Source organism: Capra hircus, chromosome 11, assembly GCF_001704415.2.
Source record: "Capra hircus breed San Clemente chromosome 11, ASM170441v1, whole genome shotgun sequence".
Classification (NCBI taxonomy): domain Eukaryota; kingdom Metazoa; phylum Chordata; class Mammalia; order Artiodactyla; family Bovidae; genus Capra; species Capra hircus.
In genome coordinates this window covers 6,905,219-6,932,652 of record NC_030818.1, presented here as the reverse complement: position 1 = coordinate 6,932,652, position 27,434 = coordinate 6,905,219, and the positions used below count along the sequence as shown (strand labels likewise).

The 27,434-nt window shown below is 45.6% G+C and overlaps 1 protein-coding gene across 8 annotated transcripts; it reads right to left on the bottom strand.

The window, feature by feature from the left end:
- On the bottom strand, positions 1 to 27,434 carry IL1RL2 (interleukin 1 receptor like 2). Of its 8 annotated transcripts, none has more exons than XM_013967466.2 (11): positions 27,307 to 27,434; positions 26,546 to 26,676; positions 25,286 to 25,517; positions 21,227 to 21,422; positions 18,125 to 18,284; positions 15,401 to 15,475; positions 13,615 to 13,744; positions 12,571 to 12,707; positions 8,074 to 8,217; positions 3,851 to 4,012; positions 1 to 1,376 (listed from the first exon to the last, which is right to left on the bottom strand). In XM_013967466.2, the coding sequence occupies exons 2-11, from the start codon at positions 26,601 to 26,603 to the stop codon at positions 1,012 to 1,014; spliced, it is 1,659 nt and encodes a 552-aa protein (XP_013822920.2). In that variant the 5' UTR covers positions 26,604 to 26,676; positions 27,307 to 27,434; the 3' UTR covers positions 1 to 1,011. The 8 variants fall into 8 exon arrangements, with proteins under 8 accessions (XP_013822920.2, XP_017910449.1, XP_005686355.3 ...); XM_018054960.1 differs by having other exon boundaries at positions 15,401 to 15,472; positions 27,121 to 27,414; XM_005686298.3 differs by having other exon boundaries at positions 27,121 to 27,413.

The following is a 27,434-nucleotide window of genomic DNA, read 5'->3' as shown; positions in this document are numbered from 1 at the left end:
TTCTTGCCTGGAGAATGCCAGGGATGGGGGAGCCTGGTGGGCTGCTGTCTATGGGGTCACACAGAGTCAGACATGACTGAAGTGACTTAGCAGCTTAGCAGTTGTCAATCACAGAATAAGAGCCGGACTGTATCTAAGCTCCTCCATGTCAGGGTTTGAAACTACTGATAAGGTTTTATAGTTGATTTTAATGCCGACGACCCTTCTGAGTTGTTCACTCATGAACTGACCTGTGAAGAAGGCAGGTCCCTAGGTGGGTGACTGTCTGCTCAGAATGGAGCTCCATCCTCTTGGTGTGGTGACCGTGTCTACCACAGGTGGCTCAGAATTCTGGCTGCCAGAGGCCAACTGGGAAAAATAAGGGCCTCATGACTTGTTTTGGTTGGACAGGCAAAGCAGGAGGCCCACCAGCGGGGGGATTCACTGGCAACCAGAGTTGGTCCCCACAGGTCTAGGTGACTTCCAAGTTGCTTCCAATGCCAAGGTGCCCAGACTGCAGCATCACAACTGTTTATTTGCATGAGAGGAGTGAGAGGGGCTGAGGACAGGGCCCCAGCAGGCTGGTCAGGCGTGGCTTCTGCCAGCCCTACCCAAGCCCACAGGGTCCTCCTGTGGATCTGACCACCCAGGCTCCCATCTCTAGCCCCATGGGGGTCAGACCATGTGCAAAACCTCCTGACAGCTGAACCACAACTCTCAAACCCTCCAAGGCTCCTCTCCAGGGGCTCAAAGGCTACTCCTCCATGTTCACAAGTCTTCATGAGTGCTCAGAGCCAGCCAGTTAATGAGGGCTTCTCGAGAGGTGCTGTCTTCCCCTAAAGAAATAGCTCTGAGCAAAGGCAGCAGATAAACCCAGGTCCTTCCATAAGGACACAACAAGAAACAGTAAGCTTCAAGCAAACAGCCCCGATGCAAGGCTTCCTTGTCTAACTGTGCACAACCCTTGGGATGATATTCTTTCCATCAGGGGAGATGAACCCCACACGGGCCTCCCACTTGCTGGCTGTGAGGTCAAAGGGCGTGTACTTCAGCAGCTGGACAAGAAGGTGGCCACCTCTTGGGAGGCATGTGATATCTCACTTTTTTCCAGAACTTGGTCTTCGCGCACTGGGACTGTTCTGTGAAGTCTCCACTCCACTGGACAGCCCCATGCTTCTGTTTGATATACTGAATGGACTCCGGCAAGGCAGTGTAGTCCTTGACCTTCCCCAGTTCAATCAGGATGACCTTTATCCCGTCCTGGATGAGGGCACTGTAGACCGCAATCTGTTCTTCTGACAGGTTCTTTAATAGGTCAAAGCTCAGCTCATCGGGATCGATAATGATGATCAGTCTTCTGCACAGCCTAATATTTTCATCGATGACATTGACCACAGCTGGAAATTAAGGAAGAAGATGTGAAACAGCTCACAATGGAAACAGCCCCACAGGGACTTCCCTGGTGGTCCTGTGAGAATCTGCTTTGCAATGCGGGGAACACGGGTTCAATGCCTGCTTGGTGAACTAAGATCCCAAATGCCTGGAGCAACTAGGTCCTCAAGCCACAACTCGAGAGTCCATGCACTTTAACAGAAGATCCCATATGACCAAATGCAGCCAAATCAATAAATTTTAGAAATAATAATAAAATAATAAATGAAAAAAAACAGCCACTGGTTATGAAATACTCAGAACAAGGATCTTATTATATCTAATCATTTTTTTTAAGGTTTCTGTCTTTTTTATTTCCCCAAAACAGAATTCCTATGGGAAGTACAGGGCTTCTAGAATTTTCTCCACCTGAATAAATAAATTTTTAGTAAAGCATTTTCTTTATTGACTAAGATCCATAATATCTAGAATCCACTGTCTGAATTAACTATTCTAGTGAAAAGTCTATTATTATCTGTTTTATGGTAAATCATTCTGGATTAATGCAAAACTTATTAAGCTCATAGTATATAATTTACTTGCATATGTGTAAATATTCAGTATTTGTTATAATTCCCATTTTTATCATGTCTAACTTTGTATATCGAAACTTAGCTAAAAGTCTGGTATATATTAGAGGATAAATGCTTTTCTTTTTTTAAATAACAGACTTTTAAAGGATAGGACATATGTACTCAGTTCAAATGTACTAATCTTATTTGTGTTTCCCTCTTGTGCTTCTTGTGTGGCTATTTAAATGCCCAAGACTTACAGGACTAACTTGAAACCAAATAACATATTCTGCTGACTTAGGGAAGGGAGATAAACTTGGGGTCTTTAAAAAATAAAGACCAAGTTTTATACCACTCTTATCCTTAGGATATAAGAACAGACTGTAACCTCCCCAAGAGCATGTCCTTCTTCTCTTTGGTTTATTCTAATATTTCTAGTGCCTACGACATTGCCTGGCACACAGCAGGGGCTCAATAAATGTTTGTTGAAGAAGTGAATGAATGAACCGTTATTGAAACATGAGCTCTTCTGCATGTTTGTAACAAGCCCTGGATCACACTTTCATTTCTTTCTGGAGAAGGATTTCATAACTTGAAAAGATGTGATAAGGTGTGGATAGGAGCAGCCTACGAAACCAAGGTACTTAGACACCTTTTCTTCATTTCTTTAAATTGTATTACATATTTTTGGCTGGGCTAGGTCTTTGTTGCTGCAGGGGTTTTCCTCTGGTTGCAGCAAGCGGGGGCTACTGTCTAGTTGCGGGGCCTGGGCTTCTCAATTCGGGGGTTGCTCTTATTGCGGGGCACGGGCAGCAGGGCACAGGCCCAGTGGTTGTGGCACATGGGCACAGCGGCTCGGTGGCATGCGGGATCTTCCCAGACCAGGGATCGAGCTGTGCCTCCTACATCGCAGGTGGATTCTTCTACCACTGAGCCAACAGGGAAGCCCTATTCATTTTTTATCCAATTATTTATTTATTTGGCTGTGCCAGGTCTTAGCTGTGGCACATCGGATATTTGATATTTGTTCTCACATGCAGGACTTTTAGTTGAGACAAACTATTTGATCCTAAAGGAAACCAACCCTGGATATTCATTGAAAAGACTGCTGCTGAAGCTGAAGCTCCAATACTCTGGCAGCCTGATGCGAAGAGCCAACCCACTAGAAAAGACCTGGATGCTGGGAAAGACTGAGGGAGAAAGGAGAAAGGGGCAGCAGAGGATGAGATGGTTAGATAGCATCACCGACTCGATGGACATGGATCTGAGCAAACTCTGAAAGACAGTGGAGGAGAGAGGAGCCTGGCGTGATGCAGCCCATGGTGTCAGAGTTGAACACAACTTATTGACTGAATGACAAGGAGAGGACTGGAGGTGACTGAAGCTCATAAAAACCGGCTTTAAACATGTATTCATTTACATATTCAAACCAACAGAAAGTACTCAGTGATTAGGCTCAAGGATTCCACAGCCAATGACCAGTTGTCTGTTCTGGGTCTCTTGGTCAAGGCTAGGTATCTGATCGACCGGCTGGTCATACAAATGCGTCAACCATATCCATACCCAACCAGGATCACAGTTTTCCTGTCAGAGGAATGAGCCTAAGGAAAGAAAAGAGATTGATCCTCACCTCCTCAGCTTGGGGGCTGTGGGCGGAGGAGGTGAAGGGCTCCCTGTGGTTCCATACAGAAGGCAATCATACTTCCCGCCATTTGCGAAGTGAAGGAAGAGAGAGATCCCTTTCCATTTTCTGTTTCTTTTTTTTTCTAATTGAGTCTCAGCATGATGGATCTTAGTTCCTGGACCAGGGATAGAACCTATGCCCCCTTGCAGTGGAAGTAAGGAATGCTAACCCCTGGACCACCAGGGAATTCTGATTCCTTTTCATTTTCTTCATTTCTTATTTTTATACCTCACCGAAAACATACCTTGTCCCGGAAACTCATCCCTGCCAAATATGAATAACTTGTATCCACACTGCTTCTCCAGCACCTCAGGAAGAATTTTCAACACCAGCGTGTCCACATCATGACTCTGGCTTTCTCTCTGAGGCTTGGGATATAAAACATAAGCATCGTACAGCTTCCCATCTGAAAAGGAAACAGGGCAAGCTCGTGGAATTATTCTTACCAAATTGTGTCTATGTGAGTCGCTCAGTTCTGTCCAGCTCTTTGCAATTCCATGGACTAGAGCCCACCAGCCTCCTCTGTCCATGGACTTCTCCAGGCAAGAATACTGGAGTGGGTTGCCATTTCGTCCTCCAGGGGCTCTTCCTGACACAGGGATAAAACCCCTGTCTCCTGCATCGGCAGGCAGGTTCTTTACCACTGAGCCACCGGGGACACCTCCCTAATGCAAGCAGCTTCTTGAAGATATAAAATATTGATAGATGACTAATGAGAACCCACTGTATGGCACAGGGAACTCTACTCAATGCTCTGTGGTGACCTCAATGGGAAGGAAATCCAAAAATCTTGCAGGAGGCCCTTTTGTCTTGTCACTCAGCAAAGCTATATTTCAATTTAACCTTTTACATCAGGCGCCTCCATCCTTAACTCATCTCTGTCTGAAGCACACCTTTCAAATATTTTGATCACATAATACCTTGCCTAACCTGTTGACTCCTTTCTTAAAGAAGCTAAAATGAAGAATAAGTAATTTGCGATGACCAGATCTCTCCCCCAGCCTCCCCTTCAGTCAGCTCACAGGCTCACTGTGTGAACAAGAGAGCTCCTAAAGAAAGACCCCAAGGAGTCAAGGAGCCTGCCTGCAGTGGGAGATGGCAACCAGCCTGGCCCCTATCTTGACGATTAACTAAAATTACTTCTCCTTTTCCCTTTAAAAACATTCCCGGCCAAGCAGAATCTCAGGGAGTAGTTCTGGGACATTAGTCCACCCTCTCCCAGGTTGCCGGCCTCCTGAATAAAGTAGCCTTTCATTTTCCAACCAATCCCCGTCTCCCGAATAGTGGCTTTTGAGAGGTGAGCAGTTGGAGCTGAGTTTGGTAACGTTTGCTACTAGGGCTTCTCCGGTGGCTGAGACAGTAAAGAATCTGTCCGCAGCACGGGAGACCCGGGTTCAGTCCCTGGATTGGGAAGATCCCCTGGAGAACGGAATGGCTACCCACTCCAGTGTTCTTGCCTGGAGAATTCCAAGGACAGAGGAGCCTGGAGGGCTACAGTCCATGGGGTCGCAGAGTCAGACACGACTGAGAGACTAACACAACACAATAACAGGCTACCAGTCACAAGTCCAGAGTGTGCCCTTTGCTCCTGACCACCCAGCTATAAACTGGAGATTCCCATGACCCCTGCCTTGGGTTTGATATTTTGCTAGAATAACGCACAGACTCAGAGAAATATGCAACTATTAATAACTACATCATTGATTTATTATAAAAGGATTTTTAAAGGACATGAATCAAAAGGCAGATGAGAAGATGCACAGGGCAAAGAATGCAGAGGCTCAATGCCCTCTCCAGGGCCCCGTTCTCCCTAGACTCTACCTGGTCACCAGCCCAGAAGCTCTCCAAACCCTGTCCTTTAGGGTTTGTATGGAGGGTTTGTTATATAGATTCTTTTGATGAAATTAGGAAAGGGAAGCTTCACAAAGTTCATCCCTGAGTCATTATGGGCAACTGGGTCAGATTGTATTTTCCAAAAATAGCCCCAGAAGTATTTCCAGTCCCGCAGGCTCTTTTCAAACTTCGCCACACCCATAAAGAGAAGGATTCAATTCAATTTCCCCTCCCTTAGCATTGGGTAAGACTCTGCAGCCGCCTTGATGCGTGAACATGGTAGAACTGACACTAGGAATCCAAGGTCTGAGTCATTTTAAAAACTATGTGGGTGAGAGGGGAGGGCTTCCCTGGTAGTCCAGTGGTTAAGAATCCGCCTGCTGATGCAGAGGACACGGATTCAATCCCTGGTCCAGGAATATTCCACGTGCTGCAGGGCACCTACACCTGTGTGCCTGTGGGCCACAACTACTGCTCCCAGGCTCCGTAAGAGGAGAAACCACCGCAGCGAGAAGCCTGAGCACTTCAGAGCTCACTCCAGTATCTTGCTGGGAAAATCCCATGGACAGAGGAGCCTGGTGGGCTAGAGACCATGGGGTCGCAAAGAATCAGACACAACTGAAGGGACTGAGCAGGCATGCATAAAATATTGACCAATAACCAATGAGAACCTACTCTAAAGCACAGAGATCTCTACTTAACGCTCTGTGGTGACAGACCCTAAATGGGAAGGAAATCCAAAAAAGCGGGGATGTATATACACATATAGCTGAATCACTTTGCTGTACAGTAAAAACGAACACAACGCTGCTAAGCAACTACATGCCCAAAAAAAAATTTTTTTTTAACAGACAATACATAGAACTTATGGACTTTGGCCAAGGCCATCCAGAACTACTTAATAAAACTCTGAATTAGACACACCTCACTATGAATCACTTCTGCAGCCTGACTAATCTGGTTGGAATAAACTTATCAGGAGAAGGACACACTTTCTCTTCTTCATTGGTTTTTGCTGCTGCTGACTCCGTATGTTCCCAAATAACCAGAGAATGTCCTCAAAGGACACAAAGCTGGGAAGAGCATCTGGGTTCACCTCAAGAGTCTCATCAATGTTCAAGCCACACTCAGAGGGGAATCAGCGACTGAGCTGGAGGAAATGTAGCCACAAAGGACGCGTGCACTTTGCTGACTTAAAGGAGAAGAAGAGAACCCCTGGCTGACTGGCCGTTCCCGTCTCAAGTCCTCAGCCCGCTGGCTCTGATCCTGGTCAGCAGCCCGGTCTGAACAGAGGGCGGGGCTCCCTGAGTTGCTTGTCTGTCCAGCTTCCCCCGCTTGGGATGAAACACCATGCAATTCCTTTTCCTCTTCCTGCTACATCTGACTTCACCCGCGGCAGCTTCACCATGCACTTTGCACTCACGCTCCCTGGAATCCCAGTGAGTCAGAGAGACAGAGCTCTGGGTACACCCCAGCAGGGCCCTGTCCATCAACGCATGAAGCAGCTCTGTATCAGGAAAGACAAACAGCTTTGCTGCCCTGAAGCCTCTTCTCAGATGGATGCAGGAAGATCACGGGCAGAGATGGGCTGACACGGAACAGGCTCTCCAGGGACCACAGCCCAGCTCAGCCCAGCCCACTGCCCATAGCACTAAAAGAGTTTCAGGGCATACATAGGGAACAGCCGTGTGCACAGAGCCAGGGAAGGAGAGGGTGGGATGAACATGCAAACATGCACGTTACCATGTGTAAAACAGATAGCCAGTGGGAAACTGCTGTGTGACACAGGAGGCTCAACCCAGTGCCCTGTGACAACCTCGAGGGGTGGGACGGAGTCAGAGGTGGGAGGGAGGTTCAAGAGGGAGGGGATATATGTCTGCCTGTGGCTGATTCATGCTAATATATGGCAGAAAACAACACAATACTGTAAAGAAATTAACCTCCAATGAAAAATACATTTAAAAAAAATCTTAAGAAAAAAGAGCTTCAGGTTGCACTGGTCACACACAGCCAATTTCCACAAGTGAATTTTGCTCTCAAAAAAGAATTCATTGTTTCCCAGGTTGCTCAATGGCTGCTGATGTTGAATTCTGAAATTTCATTTAAACTCCAAGTTAGGACACCTATGCTTCATCAAACCTGTGCACAAGCATGTGTTTTTTTCTATGCAAAGGCAGGCACTTCGTGTGAATATCGCCCTTCTGTGCAACAAGGATTCTTAACGCGTGCCTGGACACCCCAGCCCCCGAGTTCCCATCAGCATTGCAAGTCTGTGGACCTGAAAGTGATGCCTCCATGGATCTCCGTGCAGAAAGCTGCACAGACAGACCTCTCTCAGCCGTGTATGCCTTTTTCTATCCAATTAAGAGAGATTAAAGCAGATTTAATGATGATGAAGCTGAAGCTCCAGTACTTTGGCCATCTGATGGCCCTGATGCTGGGAAAGACTGAAGGCAAAAGGAGAAGAAGGCAGTAGAGGATGAGATGGTTGGAAGGCATCACCGACTCAATGGACATGAGTTTGAGCAAACTCTGGGAGACAGTGAAGAACAGGGAAGCCTGGCGTGCTGCAGTCCATGGAGTTGCAAAGAATTGGACATGACTTGGCGACTGAACAACAGCAAGTACACTCACCTTCTATGGGCCCTGCAGAATGGAAGGAACTTCGATACCAAAGTACAATGTCGATCTTAAAAATGTTGTAGATACACATGGCAGACACCACTGCACCAGTCAAGATGAGAAGCCCTCCTATCAAGTAAGCTTGAAAATCTGGAACTGCAAATGACAGCAAAAATAAATAAATAATAATACTACAAAGAGTCAATTACCCACTTTACTTATACGGATCTCATTACATATGCCAAATAGAAATGTATTGAATGTTATTGAGAATAACACAAAGACTTCTTTACAGTTAAATAATAGGTTTTTGTGATTGCTGTTTAGTCACTTGTCATGCCTGACTCTCTGCGACCTGTGGGCTTGACTGTAGCCCACCAGGCTCCCCTGTCCATGGCATTTCCCAGGCAAGAACACTGGAGTGAGTTGCCATTTCCTCCTCCAGAGGAGCTTCCCAAGCGAGGGATCAAGCCCACGTCTCCTGCATTGGCAGGAGGATTCTTTACCACTGAGCCACCTGGGAAGCTGAAAAATCTCTTCACAGTTAAATTATAGGTGTGGGGAGCAGATTAACCTGGTCTTGGCCATGAATCTGAGGAATAAATGTGCTCCTGGGAACTTGGAGAGGGAAACTCTGTAGACGCCTAGCTCCGGATGGTAGATGCCGTACGGCTCTGACTGCAGAAGACTGCTCACCTGTCAAAGCACACCTGGGCAAGTAACTCCTTACTCATCGCTAGACTCTCCAGAGGCAGAGCCTGAGCACATTTATTGGCAATGTTCTCCAGGTGATTCTGTTGCACAATTTTTTATTTTTAAAGAAAATGATTTTTTTTAATGCGAACTATCTTTAAAGTTTTTATTGAATTTGTTACAGTATTGCTTCTGCTTTATGTGTCGGTTCTTTGGCCGCAAGGCAAGTGGGATTTTAGCTCCCTGACCAGGGGTAGAACCCTCACCTCCTGCATTGGAAGGCGAAGTCTTAGCCACTGGACTGCCAGGGACATCCCTTCTTGCACATTCGTCATTATTTTTTTTTTTTCTTTTAGCTGCTATTGACCATCTTTACTTATTGTTTTTTAATTTAACTTTTTATTTTATATTGGAGCATAGTTGATCAGTGGGCTTCTCAGGTGAAGAACAGGGAAACCTGGCGTGCTGCCGTTCATGGGGTCAGAAAGAGTCAGACACCACTTAGCGGCCGAACCACAACAGGTGCCACTGGTGGGAAAGGGTCTGCCTGCCAATGCAGGAGACATAAGAGACATGGGTTCGATCCTGGGTGGGGAAGACGCCCTGGAGCAGGAAATGGCAGCCCACTCTAGCAATCTTGCCTGGAAAATTCCATGGGCAGAAAAGCCTGGTCATCTACAGTCCATGAGGCAGCAGAGAGTCAGACAACACGGAGCACATCTATCTATCTATCCATCTACAGCTGATTAGCAATGTTGTATTAGCTTCAGGTGTACAGCAAAAGGATTCAGTTACACATCCACATGTATCTATTCTTCTTCAAATTCTTTTCCCATTTAGGTTGCTACGTAATATTGAGCACAGTCTTGATTCTGTTCTATTACTGTTATAATCACCTTCCCAGTGACTCAGAATTGAGCAGCAGGACCCCCATCGTGGGGCTTCCCAGGTGGTACTAGTGGTAAAGAACTCGCTTGCAATGCAGGAGACATAAGAGATGCGGGTTCGATCCCTGGGTCGGGAAGATCCCCCTGGAGAAGGAAATGGCAACCCACTGCAGTATTCTTGCCTGGAGAATCCCATGGACAGAGGAGCCTGGTTGGCTACAGTCCATGGGGTAGCACAGAGTCGGACATGACTGAAGTAACTTAGTATGCACGCACACGCCCCCATCATAGATAAAGAACCACCAGTTGCTGCCCCTGGAAGCCATCCCCATGGCTGCACAAGACTGGCCAAGAGCCAAAGTCCAGCCTCATCTGCCCTGTTCACCAGCAGCAGCCGGGGAGGCACTTGTCTGCAAGGCACTAGCTCAGGAAGGGCGTTTACACCTGGTTGTGTTTTGTGAGCACCTTGCTGAGCAATTAAGGCAAAAAGCAGTGGGCAGATGTCCTAGGAGCAGAACCAGTTTCTCTGGAACTCCAAGTCCCTGAGAACATGCTTCTACGCATCTGAGAAGAGGAACAGCCCACAGCTTTCTGCCTTACCAGGGCCCAAAGTTGTGTTGCCAAAGAAGGAGGCTCCAGGAGGGAGAGAATCAGAAAAGAGGAACCAGGAGAGGGGAAGAGAAATTCTGTCCATTCTTAGAATCCACCGCATGTCTACCACTTCCTTCATCCTCCCTGGACCTCAGGTCCCCACTGGAAAGTGTGCGTGGGTAGGGAGTAGGGGTGGGGGAAGGGGAGCTTACTAAAGAGTCAATCACAACCTGCACCGGGCCACACCATGTTGCAAACATTTTGCAAAGAAATCCTTATGCACACTTGTATGTCTTCAAATACATGGCACAATAAAGCATGATAAATAAAAACACCTTCTGTACCCTAAAATCAATCCACTGATGAAGTCCCAGCCCTGCCAACTGGAGCTGCTCTGCACGCTGGTGCCGTTGGTCCTGACCTCTTGTCTGAGCCTCTAGCTCCTAACTATTTGATGGATTCTCCTCCTCCTCCCTCCCACCACCCCTGATTTCTTCACCCTTTACCAGCTCTTGGACCAACTGTACCACCTGTCTCTTTAGGAACACTGCGTCTGGGGACCTTCACTGTATACGTCAGGGATATTGGCATTATAAACGATCATGATAAAGAGATCAGGCCCACAATATTTATGAGATTCAAAAAGCCCCCGGTAAAGTAGACAGGAGTGATGCCCCGAAATTCTTGGATTGATCATTCACTGCATTGAGGAGTGTCGATTCCCTCTGCTCTATAAATGAAGTAAAAGACGATGACATTCAAAACAGGAAACTAATGAATACGTTCAAAGGGAGTACTGGCTTTGAAACTGAAATAAGTGGGAAACTCTCTGTTGAGACATCAGGTATCCGAGTGAAAACTCTATTTAAGGTGGGATTTCTCATTTGGGTCCCCATGGCCACCACCAGCCTTAAGCTGAGATGGCAAGCCAAGAACAAGTGATTAAAAGAAATTTACAGAAGGGCACACCCAATCCAAACAACTCTCTGGAGATCCTACTTCTCATAAACAAAATCAGATTCACACCTATAGGTGTCTTTAAGAAAAATCAGGAAGTCTAACGGAGAAGCTGTGATCTTACCTCTGGTTTCAAGTAAACGAAGATGAGGCTTGAATTTAAGTTCCTAAGAATTTAGGGAAAACAAACCAGAGTGCACCTGTCCAGAAATACCTTGCATGTGAGATATGAAATAAGCGCTAACAGGAACAGTGATGAATTCAGTAAGCGTAGGTTTCTTAACTAACCGAAAACAGAGTGGACAAAGGACCCTTTCCTTCTCCTGTATGATCAAGCAGATGTTCACAGCTAGCACCGTTCATTTGTTTTGAGCCTCAGAATCCTTCTGAACACAGTGCTTGCACGATCAGTATCTATAAGCCAGTATTGACACAGAACTCTCACTGCTCATCCTCAGTCTAGCTGAGGCAGATTTCAGTTATAGCCATTTCAGGTCTTGAGCGAGCTCCAGGGTTTCCCACAGTCAGAGTCCCCTCTTTCCTCTGGGCTGGACGCTGAGGTACACTGTCCAGCAATTCTACTCCTGATGATGAACCACAGAGAAACGCTTCTCCAAGAGTACTGCTGCAAATCAAAGCCTTCTCTCTTGTGCGAAGCGATCCGAAAAGTAAAGAGTTGATGTTAATAGAATTATTTTCAAAAAGCTGTCTTGGGAAACCACAGGCCAGTCTCCTACAAGGAACTTCAAACCCTGCCTCTGACTTTTCTCCAGATGATTTCACCCTTCACTTTCCACTCTCGGATCCCGTTGCCTCCATCAGATAATGAGCACACTCTGTACGCCGCTAAGTGTACTATCTGCACACCCAGGGAGGCAAAGTCCAGGCTCCGGGCAGCTAACGATGTTAGCAATTCACCCCTGCTGACGACACAAGAGAAGACAAGGGTGCTTCCTGCTCGAACACCGGAATTTGGCCTCTGTCGGTAATTTTACAAAGCTACGTGATGAAAATATACATTGGCATTTTACATCACATGACTTCTAATAAACAACCAAAAAGCTGAACATCACAAGCACATGATTTTACCAGTTGAGCAAATCAGGTGTAATAAAGGAGTACCTCTGCTTCCTGGAGTGCTGATGCATAAAATCTCAATGTATGCTCAGAAGGAGCTTTCTAAGGACATTGCAGTGAAAAAACAGCCTGACCCCGAGAGCAAATTCAGACAGGGTATCAGTTTTTAATTAGATTTCATATTGAGTCTCCTTACTCAGAACCGCTCTGCTGTCTCACAGCAAGCATTTAATGCTCTTTTCCTGTGTGCTTTCTTGCCATCATCTGGAACTCTCTGGGCAGTCACCCCCCAGCAGGACATTACCTGGGAGCTTCAGTATAAAGAAAGCAGCAGACACTCCAGCATGGCACATGAAAGGGCGGCCATAATCTTCCATTTTCACTTCTAAGAAGGTTATGTTCACTGTGTAAAAAATATGTTCTGGAAAAATAGTGTAGTTTCTATAAAAGAAAAGAGCCCATCATTAATACGTACATGAGCTGTCTTTACCCACCAGGTTTTTGTGAACTTTTGTCTGGAGGATAAAGTTCTCTCTTGGAGTACACTTGGAACCATTATTTTACCCTGAGAATACCCCGCTGGCTCAATGAGGCAATGGATTATGTAGCTCCAAATGTAACGTGCATTTTCTTTCAGACAGTGACACAAAAGTGCGCTCCTTCTCATTCGAGACACCGTCCTCAGCCCTAAGGGGTCCTCCCCTGTTCCTCTCCACCCGTTCTAACTTATTTACACTGCAACACCCAATACACATCGGTCTGTCCTCTGACTTCATGCGCCTTCTTTTCTACCGCTCGGCTTAAACCATCATCAGTTGGGTTTGTACTGCTCTATTAGCTAATGATCATGCACTGTCTCCCCCAAGAATCCCCATGTCACTGTCCACTTCACTGTTTAAGCCTTGAAGGCCCATGGCTCATAATATAACTAAGCAGGAATGAAGGAGACTGATTGTAAGGCCTAGCTAAGGATGCTTTAAGCCATGCTTAATTTTTTGCCTCCTTTCTCTAAGATGTAAGCAGGATTGGTAGCATGAGCATCTTTTTAAAAATGATTTTTTACTACTGATTGATTGATTGGCAGCCCTGCGGGACATGAGGGATCTTAGTTCCCTGACCAGGGATGGAGCCCGTGCCCCCTTCGGTGGAAGCTTGGGGTCTTAACCACTGGACCACCAGCAAAGTCTCTGAGCATCTTCTCTGACCCAGATGCTTGGCTCTCTGAAGCATACCACCACAAGGAGTGAGGGAGAGGCTGTGAGAGTCACAAGCAGTACCGGCACCAGTGTCATTCAGATGGGGAAATTCGCGCTAGGTTGTAGAGAAGCCACGAGAGCAAGACACTCACTCAATTCCTTCCTGAATGCGCTTGGATTCCCCGTAGTAGTCATCGACCAGGGTATTGTTGACCCTCCAGCAGCGTGGGTTTGTGTTGTCCCGCGTGTCTGTTATGTTGCAGTTGACAATGAGCATGGAGCCTGTACAATCAAATTCAGAAACACTTCGTGAGATCCCAACCAAGGTGACCTGCATCATAAAGGCACCTTGCTTCTGAACCTTGAATCGCTTTCAATTACCAAAAATATCCTCCCTGAGGTCAACATCCATCTGCTTTATTCTCTCCCTGGACAGAGATGAGGAGGACATGAAACCACACAGGATGCGTATTGCACAGACAAGAACAAGCAGCCAGACGCCACCAGGTTGGGGCCAGTGTTTGTCACGACATCAGGGGCGCAGATACTACTTCTACTCTTAGCAAAGAACATTACAATTTAAAAAGTATTTCACACATGTTTTGGTCTTCATCTCTAAAACACTCCTACAGAGGAGAAAAGAAGTGGTGCTATTATGTCCATCTTACAGATGAGAACATTGAGGTCCAGATAGATCAAGTGACTTGCTCAAGGTCACACATTAGAGGAAGGAGCAAGACATGAACTCTGGTTTTCTAATTCCAAATCCAGTCAGATTAAGCACATTACATTTCATTTCTAATTTTAAAAGATTTTTATTTTAAAATGATGAATTCCTAGTTCAAGTTTTCTAAATAACTTTTCAGTATCTATGCAGTAAGTGTATCATTTTTTTTTCTCCTTAAGCTAGTTTATGCAAAAGATGAATTATCTAACATTAAACAAGTTTGCATTGCTCCATGTAACCCCAGTTTTGCCCTTTACGTACATTGTTAAAATAAATTTGCTAGCAATTTGCTTAACGTTTTTCATCTGTATTTATGAATGATTTGGTCTGAAATTTTCGTTTGTAATGATGTCCTTTTTGGGTTTGGGTGTCAAGGTTTTCCTGACCTTATAAAATGCAATAAGGATTATTTCCTCTTTTTCTTCTCTCTTAAACAATTTGTTGAAAATTGGTATTAATTCTTTATTAAATGTTTTTCAGAATTCACCAGGAAAGCCAAATAAACCCCGATTTCTGTTTGAGGGAAGATTTTAAATTAACTTATATGACTATTTTGCTCTGCCAACGCTTATCTTTTCTTTCTTAATTATCTAAGCACAATGACTAGAATTTTCAAAGACAGGAGAGGAGAACAAAGTTAATTGAGAGTTAATAACAACTATACTTATCTTGTCTAGGTGTTTATGAAATCTGCAAGAGTATTCACATGGTGAGTGATTTGTAAACAAATATCCTAATTGTTATTATTATTATTGAACTTTCCTTGAAAATTCGAAAGAACTAAAGAACCCTCCTTAAAACGTGTGGGTCCAGAGGCTTTTAAGCAAATGGGCTTCCCTGGTCACTGAGATGGTAAAGAATCTGCCCGCAGTGCGAGAGACCTCAGTTTGATCCCTGGGTCGGGAAGATCCCCTGGAGAAGGGAATGGCAAACCACTCCAGTATTCTGGTCTGGAGGATCCCATGGGCAGAGGAACCCGGTGGACTGTGGTGCATGGGACCACAAGGAGTTGGCCATGACCGAGAGCACACACACATCTGATTTCCTATTTTGCTTTATAAGCTTTCTCACCTCTGTCTTTAATGTCTGAGTTTCTCTGCATTTGAGAGACTCACTTGGCTGGAGCTTCCTCTCCCTCTTTTATTCTGCCCGGCACCTGCCCCGAGCCTTCGGCCCTTAGCAACTTCAGAGGCTCCGATAAGTTTACTCACCAAGTTTTACTTCAATTGAATTGTTTTTTGGATAAATGATCTTAGGGATTCTTCCTCCACTCCCCACTTTTTCTGCTAAAAACATCATAACACGTGAGATTGTGTTAGAAACATACTCAACTACTTGAATGCAATCATAACATAAAATATGGTAGACCTTCAATAAACACTGGTCAAGAGAAAAACAAAACTCGTAGTGCGACAAAATATCACTCCATAAATGCATATTTTTCAACCAGGTTATCACTGAATTGCTAAGGGAAAAATCTGAAAGCTGGGCTACCAAAGGCATGTCACCAAAGGACGTAAATATAAACGGATGAGATTGTGTGATAAATTCTCACTGCCTAGTCATCCAATATACTTCCTAAGCAGTGGCAATAAGTGAAGTTCTGACTTGAGTCCTAGACAGAGAGAAATAGTAACCCTAACAATCTATTGCTAATTCCATTCTTCCATTCTCCAACTCTGCCCTCCTGTATTCTTCACGCCGTTTGTCCCCTGTGTCCCTCACCTTTTTCATCCCTCTCCCTCACGTTATAACCGTCTTCCTTGTGTTGACTCCCCAACCCTTTGACTTTCTCCATGTCTTCCCTTCTCCATTTGTCTACCAATATTTGGCAAGTGGGCCTCAGTGCTAAAGAATTCTCCTGCTGAGGCAGGAGACATAGATTTGGATCCCAGGTCCAGGAAAATTGCACATGCCTTGGAGCAACTAAGGAAGTGCGCCACAGCTGCTGAGCCTGTGCTGCAGCAGCCGTAACTGCCAAAGCCTGCACATCCGAGAGCCTGTGTGCCACGAGAGAAGCCAGTGCAACGAGAAGCCTGCACACCGCACCTAGAGAGTAGTGCCACTCCCCACAACTGGAGAAAAGCCCGCGCGCAACAAAGCCCCAGCACGGCCAAAACGAAAGAAGTGAAAAAATCACCCGTCTCATTTGTGAATCGTGTGATTCATCTCTGCCTCTTTCCCACTCAGACTTCAGGGCTCGGTCAGAGCAGCGGTCACGGCTCTTCCCATCATCATGATCTCCCTGCCCAGCACCGGACCTGACCTTGATGAGCACCCAGTAAAGGGTCCATCCATGACTGCCTGAAGAGCAGTCTCCCACCACTTGCAGCCAAGTGTGGATGACCACACCCAGAAGGTGCTATGGCAGCTTCCCAAGCGGTCTCTAGATCTCAAGACCCTCTTCAACTCCTCAAACCATCTCATAACTGATCTTGTTCATCACGAGTGCAGCCTTGGGGCTCTGCACTTGCATGCGTTCAAGGCCTCCTCAGTGGCAACTTGATAAAGCCAGTGTATAATCGGCCCCCTTGACCTTGCCCCTCTTTAACTCCACGACCTCAACTCCCATCACTCCTCAGCTCACACTTCTATATGCCCTAGCAAGATTACTCTTAAAGCCAACATGAACTATGATGGTACACATTTCTATGCATTGTCTGAGGCTCTCATCTCTGCCTTTCCCCTCTCTTCTTTACTTCTGTAAATCCTGCTCATCCTTCAAACTTCAGTAGAGAAGATACTTCCTCTTGGAAGCCTTCCAAGACCATTTATTTATTTGCCACGCATGCATCTACTTTTGATTTTTTCCTGCTTCCCCAGACCCTGTCTATAACTCTCTCTTTGCCACATAATGTTAAGACAATCCATGTATATCTCCAGCTCCACTACAACTGGGCTGATAGCTCCTCAGCAGAAGAAAGAATTTTAAAGTTTTTCCTATTATCACATTTTAACAAGTTCTGGCACATAACAGATTACAAGTAAAAGTTTATTGCAAAGATGTGCATATGGATGATTGGACTCAACGATTCCTTCAGGTATTCTTCATTTTGCCTTTGAAATTTCACCTGATAAAGAACTCCCAATGTAATACTAAAGCATAAGAGTAGTCAATCATTCAGTTCATTGATAGATTTGTGTGTAGTCTAAGTCAGGCTCTGGAGTACATGTTGGGAATTCAGTGCTGGACAAGACAAGGATGGTGCCTTGTTCTGGGGAGACGTATTTGCTGTTGTTCAGTTGCTGTCATGTCTCACTCTTGGAGATCCCGTGGACTGCAGCACACCAGGCTTCCCTGTCCGTCACTCTCTCTCTGAGTTTGCTCAAACTCATGTCCATTGAGTTGGTGATGCCATCCAACCATCTGATCCTCTGCCGCCCCCTTCTCCTCTTGCTTTCAATCTTTCCCAGCAACAGGGTCTTTTCTAATGAGTTGGTTCTTCACAGCAGGTGGCCAAAATATTAGAGCTTCAGCTTTAGCATCAGTCCTTCCAATGAATATTTAGGGTTAATTTCCTTAAAAATTGACTGGTTTGATCTGCTTGTTGTCCAAGAGATTCTCAAGAGAGAGTCTTCTCCAGCACCACAGCTTGAAAACATCAAATCTTTGGCGCTCTGCCTTCTTTACAGTCCAACTCTCACCTTTACTGACTATCTATACTTTTTCAGGCACCCCATGAGCTTTTCTATAGACACAATCTCATTTAATTTTCATGCACAAACCAGGAGTTTTGAGTCTTCTATTTTTTCAGATGAGAAAATTAAACTGCTCATGGCCTTTCACCCACTATCCCTAACCTCTGATCCTAATAAAGACATATTTGAGAGCCTGTTAGTCCTCAGGAAAATCAGATGGAGAAACCTTCTGCCCAAAACCACTCATCTCGAGCAAACCCACGAGCAGTCAAGGTGAAGGGTAAGCGCGTACTTACTGACAGTCACAGAGATGCTGTTGAAAACAGTGTGCTGTTTCTTTGCATGTGTGAGGCTGGCTTGACATTCATAGTTCCCTCTGTCCTCCACTGAGACATTCTTCACTAAGAGCTTTTTTCCCCGAGAAATAAACCGTTCTCCTTCTATCTCTATACAGTCCTTAAAAAAACAAAACAAAACACTTTTTTTCAATTCAAAGAGTATCTTAGGGTATCAGTTACATTCCTAATTAGCATCAGTCCATGAACCATGGGGAGACAAGAAATCTATGTGATCTCTAGACCTTAGGCAATGTATAAGCTAATTGAAGACATACATATTTATATAGTGAAGCAGGTCAGGCGTGTTTGACTCTTTGCGACCCCATGGACTGTACAGCCTACCAGATTTCTTCTCTAAGGGATCTTCCTGACCCAGGGATGGAACCTGGGTCTCCTGCCTTGCAGGCAGACAGACATTCTATTGTCTGAGCCACCAGATATTTATATATTTATATAAGATATATATTTTATAAGATACATATATATTATCTCCTGGAGAAGGGAATGGCAACCCACTCCAGTATTCTTGCCTGAAAAATTCCATGGACAGAGGAGCCTGGTGTTACAGTTCATGAGGTCACAAAGAGTTGGCCACGACTGAGTATAACAGTATATGTATATACATATATATATATGAAACATATATCCCCAGAAAATTTGACAAAGAGTATTCTACAGGCTAGAGTGAGTGTTATAAACATGAGTTGAGAGAAAAGAAGCCTGCATAGACAGGAAGTAAGACTTCACGGGGAAGGATTACACCTGCTCCATAAAGGAGTCTGGTAGGAGGATGTGATCAAGCAAGAATGTCCTCCACCCACAAGAGCCCAAGTCCCCCAGTGCACCACCATCCAATGGCACCAAGTAAGGCTGCAAGCCCAGGTGAGTAAGGAATGCCCCCTCATATACTCAAGTCCTTCTGATTGATTCACCAAGTGAGGACTTGACTGAAAAAGCGGGCATCAACAAATGAATGGATAAAGGAGATCTGAGGTATATATCTGCAACTATCTATCTATATCTCAATAATACTCAGACATAAAAAAGAATGAAATAATGCCATCTGAAGCAACATGGATGGACCTAGAGATTATCGTACTGAATGAAGTAAGTCAGACGGAGAAAGACAAACATCATATGATATGACTTATATATGGAATCTAAAACGTGATACAACTACTTATTTACAAAAACAGATTCAAGATATATGATTGCCAAAGGAAGGGATGGAGGAATAAATCAGGAGTTTGGGACTAGCAGATATAGACTACCATATATAAAACAAACAACAAAGACCTACTACACAGCATTGGGAACTATAGTCAAGATTTTGTAAGAAACCATAATGGAAAAGAAAAAATAAGATAAAAGGCAGGGAAAAGGACATTCATCGCCACATTCCTGTGAGAGAAGAAAACAGAAACAAACTCAATGAATGCCAAATGTACAACAGAGACGATCAATAAAGGCGAAGACTGGTTCTTCGAAAGGAGTAACAGAACTGACAAATCTCTTACGAGACTGAATAAGAGAGAGAGAGTGTGTGAGAGAGACAGACAGAGATGCAGAGAAACACAGCGAAGTAGGGAGCAAAGGTAACCCTTACTATAGAAGGAGACGTGAAAAGCAGAGCATTGAAATTGTTTAGTAATTTCACACCAGAGCATCTGTAACATCTAATGAAAAGAACAACTTGCTAGAAAACAAAATCTTACCAAAACCCATTCAAGAATAAGCAAGAAATTTGTATAATCCTATGGCCATTAAATAAATGGAGTCAGTAGATGGAAACATTCCCACAGAGAGAACTTATGACCCAGGTGGTTGTACTGGCAAGGGCTAATGGGCAGTGGCGGGGAAAAACTAGTTCAAATATTAAATACTATGCTAGCCTGTGCTCCTGCTGGCCCAGGATTATGCCTTATACATTATTATCTGCTGATACGGTCAAGAAAGGAGAAAGTCTAAAGGTAAAAACGCAAGGTGTAGAAGGGTGAGTATATGATGCCCCATTTCCATAAAAAAGGAAAGACTAGGACATATAGCGACCTTCTCCAAAAGGACTTATGCCAGCATGCTGAGCCTCCCAGGACAGCTGCTACCAGTATGCTTGTATGGAATTATACAAGGATGATGCAAAGCCTGCAAGGAACTAATGATAGCAGCCAACGGGGCCCAGGAAATATGGATCAGAACTGAGAAGGAGACTTTTCAGGGTGTGCCTTCCGATACTTTGTGATTCTTGAATCCTGTGCGTGAACTGTGCATGCAAAGAAACCATTATCCGTTCAGTGAAACTACTTAATTAATCTTAAATGAAAAAGAATAATGAAGGATAGTCTGAAAAGCCAGAATAACTGGGGGAGGAGTGGATACAAATAAGCAATTACAAAGCTCTAATAACTATAAATTAAAAATAAGTAATTTGCAGGGTTAAATTATCAATTGCAATTAGGTCACAAATCTCTCTCTTTAGCAATTTCGCTTTAGAAGGTACAGCGTAGGGTTTCCCTGGAGGGAAGACCTGGGTTCGATCCTTGGGTTGGGAAGACCTGGAGAAGGGCAGAGCAATCCACTCCAGTATTCTTTCTTGGAGATTCCCCATGGACAGAGGAGCCTGGTGGCTACAGTCTATGGGGTCGACGAGAGTCAGACACAACTAAGTGACTAAGTACAGCACAACACGGGGCTTCCCTGGTGGCTCAGTGGTAAAGAATCCACCTGCCGACGCAGGAGACATGGGTTCAGTCCCTGGTCTGGGAAGACCCCACATGCCACAGGGCAACTAAGCCAGAGCACCCCAGCTACTGAGCCCACACACCCCAGAGTCCATGCTCATCAACAAGAGAAGCCACCGCAATGGGAAGCCTGAGGACCACACTGAGAGTGTATCCCCTGTAGCCACAAGCAGAGAAAAGCCCACGCAGTGGCAAAGACCGAGGACAGCCAACGAATAAAGTTATTAAAGAAAAAAAGGTAACTTTAAAAAAACAAAAAAAAACCCCAAGGTTTCAAAGAACAGGAAGGAAAATATCATTAGGATTTTTTTTTTTTTTTTACCTTATACCACTTTACTGAATCCAAATAAAAATTGTTTGGGAAGTTGAGATGACACATAAGGATGTCATCTCTTCCGACCTGCAGAATCTGCTTGTACTCATGAGGCACGTTCAGTTGACTGTTTCCGGAAGCACCACACCAATATTTTTCAAACACAGTGAGGTTGACTCGCATTCTGGGACAGATGTCCGTATCACTGTAAGAAAACAACAGATTGTAACTTCAGGAACTCAAACAGTCGCAGAACCAAATGATTCCGTCCATCTCCTAAAATTTCCTGATCCTCTTCCAGGCACTGTGCCCAACCCTTTACCTCAACAAGACAACATACGTCTCACAAGTCATTCATTACAGAAGGAAAAAAAAAAAGTATTTGGATTGTGGAAACATGGGAGGACATCTTATCCAAATAATCAAATGAACATCCCCAAGAACAGCATGTAAACAAAAGACACCTCTGAGTATGCTGTCTGAAAAGAATGCAAACCACTTCCATAGCGTTCCAGCCAAGGAGGCTCAGCCTGCACCGACTGAGGAAGAAATATCTGTCAAACCCAAACTAAGAGATGCAATATAAAATAATTGCCTATACTCCTTAAGAATGTCAACGTCTCACACACACTCACACACACTCACACTCACACACACACACACACACCCCAAGCTGAAGATCTTTTCCCAATGAAAAGAGATTTAAAATAAACAAGTCTATTCTATTCATCTGAGTCTCTCTTCCACAAATAGATTCATCAATACTGTTTTTCTAGATTCCATGCTGCTGCTGCTGCTGCTGCCGAGTCATTTCAGTTGTGTCCGACTCTGTGCGACCCCACAGATGGCAGCTCACCAGGCTCCCCCATCCCTGGGATTCTCCAGGCAAGAACACTGGAGTGGGTTGCCATTTCCTTCTCCAATGCATGAAAGTGAAAAGCAAAAGTGAAGTTGCTCAGTTGCGTCCAACTCTTCGAGACCCCATGGACTGCAGCCTACCAGGCTCCTCCGTCCATGGGATTTTCCAGGCAAGAGTGCTGGAGTGGGGTGCCATTGCCTTCTCCACTAGATTCCATATGCATGCATTAATATACAATATTCATTTTTCTTTTTCTGATTTCACTTCTGGACATAGTGGGGAAGGAGAGGGTGGGACGAATTGAAAGAGTAATATTGACATATTCACACTACCATGTGTGAAATAGACAGCTAGCACGAAGCAGCTCTATAGCACCAGGAGCTCAGCTCGGGGCTCTGTGATGATCAAGAGGGGTAGGATGTGGCGTTGTGGGAGCGAGGCTTACCAGGAGGGGACACATGTATACTTATAGCTGATTCACACTGTTGTACAGCAGAAACCAACACAGTATGTGTGCGTGCTCAGTTGCTTCAGTCATGTCTGACTCTTCATGACCCCACAGACTGTAGCCCATCAGGCTTCTCTGTCCGTGGGATTCTACAGGCAAAAATACTGGAGTGGGTTGCCATGCTCTCCTCTTGGGAATTTTCCCTTCCCAGGGATGGAACCCGTGTCTGCCTGCGGTCGTCTCGGGCATTGTGGGTGGATTCTTTACCCACTGAGCCAGCAAGAAAGCCCACCAACACAACACTGTAAACCAATTATCCTCCAATTTAAAAAAAAAAAAAAAAAATACAGCTAAATGCAACGCAATGATCCTGAATTGGATCCTCTACAGGAAAGGAAGAAAAACATTTATAAAAGTCATCCTGTAGAAGATACATAAAACTACTATATGAATCGGGGAGTAGATAAAAGCATTGTGTTGGTTAAATTTCCTGAATGTGATAACTATTTGGTGACAATGTAAGAAAATACTCTTGTTGAGAGAAAATACATATTGAAATGAGAGAAATACATCAGGGTCCCTGATGTCTCAGAAGGTAAAGAATCTGCCTGTAATGCAGGAGACCAGGATTTGATCCCTGGGTCAGGAAGATCCCCTGGAAAAGGGAACGGCAACCCACTCCAGTATTCTTGCCAGAGGAACCTGACGGGTTACAGTCCATGGGGTCGCAAAAAGTCAGACACGACTGAGCAAATAAAACTTTCACTTTTCATATGTGTATGTATAACTGAATCACTTTGCCCTATACCTGAGACTAACACAACATTGTGAATCAATTATCCTCCAACAAAAATAAAGAAAAATAAAGCCCCAGTTAGAGTAGAAAATGAATAAATCCAGACTGCACAGCCAGATTCACGTGACATAAAATCTCCAACTCCAGTTAATTAATAACCTAGAGGAAACCAGAAATCAGACCCCATAAGACATGGGCGGCTGGTCTGCAGAGAGTGAAACTGTGGGGATGAGACTACCGGTGCTTGCACGTGTGTCACTGAGTAACAGCATACCCTGAGTCAATCACACAGAAATGAGAAATCTGGCAGGAATCAGAGAGGCATGTGGTCATCTGGAAACACAGAAAAGGACCTAGAGACCCTAGGGACCATGAGAGAGGAAAGATGCAACTGCATTTCTGGGGTACTTCACATGGGATCTGGGGTAACTTTTGCTTCAATCCTATCTGACTGGTCTGATTTCCACTTTACAGAGAAGAAAGCCAAGCTCGTGGAGGTCAAATAATTCATGCAGGTCATGCCCATTGGCTGCTGCTGCTGCTGCTGCTAAGTCACTTCAGTCATGTCCGACTCTGTGGGACCCCATAGACGGCAGCCCACCAGGCTGCCCCATCCCTGGGATTCTTCAGGCAAGAACACTGAAGTGGGTTGTCATTTCCTTCTCCAATGCATGAAAGCGAAAAATGAAAGTGAAGTCGCTCAGTCGTGTCCGACTCTTCGCAACCCCATGGACTCAGCCCACCAGGCTCCTCCGTCCATGGGATTTTCCAGGCAAGAGCACTGGAGTGGGGTGCCATTGCCTTCTCTGGCCCGTCGGCTAAGGAGGACAACAAAATGGGACCCTCAGCCAAAATTAGGTCTGCAGAAGTGTTTTAATTAGGACACACACACAAAGCTTATTGGAAAGGTAACCGCATACACACTCATTCTAATTTCCAGGTTACCTTGACAATTTGGAAGATGTCCTTGAAGTGAATGAGTATGTGTGTTAGTCACTCAGTTGTGTCTGACTCTTTGCGATCCCAAGGACTATAGCCTGCCAGGCTCCTCTGTTCATGGGATCCTCCGGGCAAGAATACTGGAGTGGGTTGCCATTCCCTTCTCCAAGTGATCTTCCCAATTCAGGGATCTGGGTCTCCTGCATTGCAAGTGGATTTTTTACTGCCTGTGCCACCACTGAACTGAACAGCTTGCCGATTTTGGTGAGGCATATGTTTTCCTGTTCACTGCAGTCCCCGCCAGACTCAGTTACCTCCTACCAGATCACTCACTCACATTACTTCCTAGCACACAAGCCTTAGTGTGAGGTCTGGAACACACCTGATGCTTGGACACTGTTAAATTCCTACAACAGATTCCTTACAAAAAAGGGCTTAAAGAAGGCATATACCTATCTGGATGAGCTTCCAGTCACAAAAACTTTTATTTCAAGAAAGAAGGCAGCGATCATATTGGACAAATAGGCTTTATAAGCTGGGCTGATCTTGGGCAGCATTTCAATGAGAAAAGATGCATTTCCTGTTTCAGCAGCTGATTTACAAATCTCTTCTGTTTAAAAGCCTGTTCATTGAAACCATCTCATAACAATCACGAAAACTATATTGTTCTCATTGAGTTTTCTACATTGATTAAGAGTTTATCAAGAATTTTTCTAAAAGAATTATACCCATATGTATATACACATATATACATAGAGTTTCCCCGATGGCTCAGTGGTACGGAATATGTCTGCCAATGCATGACACTTGGGTCCAATCCCTGGGTCGGGAAGATCTCCTGGAGAAGGAGATGGCTGCCCACTGCAGTATTCTTGCCTAGGAAATCCCATGGACAGAGGAGTCTTGTGGGCTACAGCTCATGAAGTTGCAAAAGAGTCGTACACAATTTAGCGACTACACAACAGCAGCGTATATACATATACATATATGAGTAAGAGAGAGCTCTATTTTGAATGAGGAACTTACTTTGTAAGACACTGGTAGATCCCAGAGTCCTCCCCTTTCACTGGGAGAAACAAAATCCAATTTTGGTTCTGGTAAATTCTAGACTGTGTGTTTTTAGATATTGGGATTTTGCTAGGATATTTATACCATGTTGCATCTGCTTTCCCCGAGGTTGGCAGAGAGTAGATGCAATTAAAAGCTGTAGGCTGGTCTACTGATGCCATCTCTTGCAGAGTCAAGTCCTCGCAAGCATCTAGGGAAGGAAAGGGAAAAAATAATCATCACTGAGTGCTGGTGTTGGTTTTTATTTGTTTGCACAAATACCTCAATTGTCTTGCTAATTTGAAATTTTATTTACAAATTTTCTCAGCATGAGAGTTTTCTAAAAACAGTCTGCTGATGTGGAAGTATAACCCAAACTCCTTCCATCTGTTCCTAAGAGGGAATTTACTGAGTCCAATCCTCCCCCCATCCCCAAATCATCTTTCCCATTTGGAATGATTGTCTCTTTCCCTACTATTCCCTTGTGGCTCAGCTAGTAAAGAATCTGCCTGCAATGCGGGAGACCTGGGTTCAATCCCTGGGTTGGGAGGATCCCCTGGAGAAGGGAAAGGCTACCCACTCCAGTATTCTGGCCTGGTGAAGTCCATGGACTGTATAGTTCATGGGGTCTCAAAGAGTAGGACTCGACTGAGCAACTTTCACTTTCTTCTATTCTAAGACCCTAACTCCGTCATCCTCCTCCTTCAGAGAAAACGTTCCTATTATGAGCCCCATTTGACCTGTTTTTCTTCAGCACTGCCTTCCAGTTAATTCAATCTGTCCCAAATAAAACCTATAAGTATTTTGTCCCACAAAGGATTGTTGAACAATTCCCTCACGTTAAAGTTCGTTTCTAACACATTGCTTAGCTTTTCTTTAGAAGTAATTTGTTCCATTGCTAGTTTCTTTGCTTTTTACCTTGGTCTAAAACGTCCCTTTGACATATAAAACAGAGGCATCACAATCTCTTGGTGCGTTTTAACTCGAGTCTTGACTTGCAACTTTGCCCAACTCCTCCCCGCTTCAAGTCACCTCAAAGCTCAAAGGTGACATTCCCCGCAGGGCATCAGACACTGGGAGCTGAAACCTGCAGTTTCCCCATCCCACGGGATTCTGCCTGGACCACTGGGGCAACAGTCACCGCACGCGATGCTCCAGGGCTCGAGAGGGGGCTCGCACAGAGCGGCGGGGAGATCGGGAGGGAGGGCAGCCGATGAGACCCGAACTAACCGGACGTACCTGCTCTGATAAAGCGCGGAAGAGCGATGGACACGACGCAGAGGAGCAAGGACAGCATTCCCCTATCAGCTGCGAGAGATGGCACGGGAAGGGGCGCAGCGGGCACGGCGCGCGCTCCTCTGGCACAGAGCCTGGGTAGTGAGACCTTTGAATCTCAGAGATCCCAGCCGGGCCACCCACCTTCCCTTCTTCACCCGGAGCCCTCCAACTCTGGCACCCCCGTGTACCCGGACGTGTCACCCAAGACTGCTCCCTCCCCGGCCCCGTTCCCGCTCTGAGCGGGCATCTCCAGAATCCGGCATCAGTGGGAGCCTCCACGCCCCGGGAGGAGCCGTGGGGGCCTCGGGGCGGGTCCCTTCTTCCAGGCTGCCCAGTCCTCCCTTGGGGGCTCAGCGACATCCCCTCTGTCACCCAGCCCTCGGCCCCTGCTTCCCGTGGTGGCGCCCGGGTCCCCACCCGCGCGTCGCGCGAAGACTCCCCTGCGGGCCCTTGACCTCGGGGATCCTTCTGGGCCGGGCAGTCTGCACGGAAACTCCAAACACCCACTCACTCCGGAGGAGCCAACTTAGGCCTACTTGGCAAAGGCCGGCAGGAACAAAGGCAGGAAGACGCACGGGCAGTGGACGGATGCTCCACACCTTCGTCCAGAGACGGAGTTGTCTCCCCCAAGGTCGCCCAGCCTGACAGGGGCCGCCCGGGAGTGCAGATCGCCGCCCCCCGCCCCAGTCGAGCGCATTTTCGCCACCTCCTTCCCTGAGCACCTTTCCAGTGCCTGGCGCCCCGCCTGCGCGCTGCTCACCGCCGACCTCAACTGGGTGTGTACCTGCCCGACTGGATGGGCGCGCGGGATCACACAGAAAGTGCAGACTGACAGCCCGGGGTTGAGCCC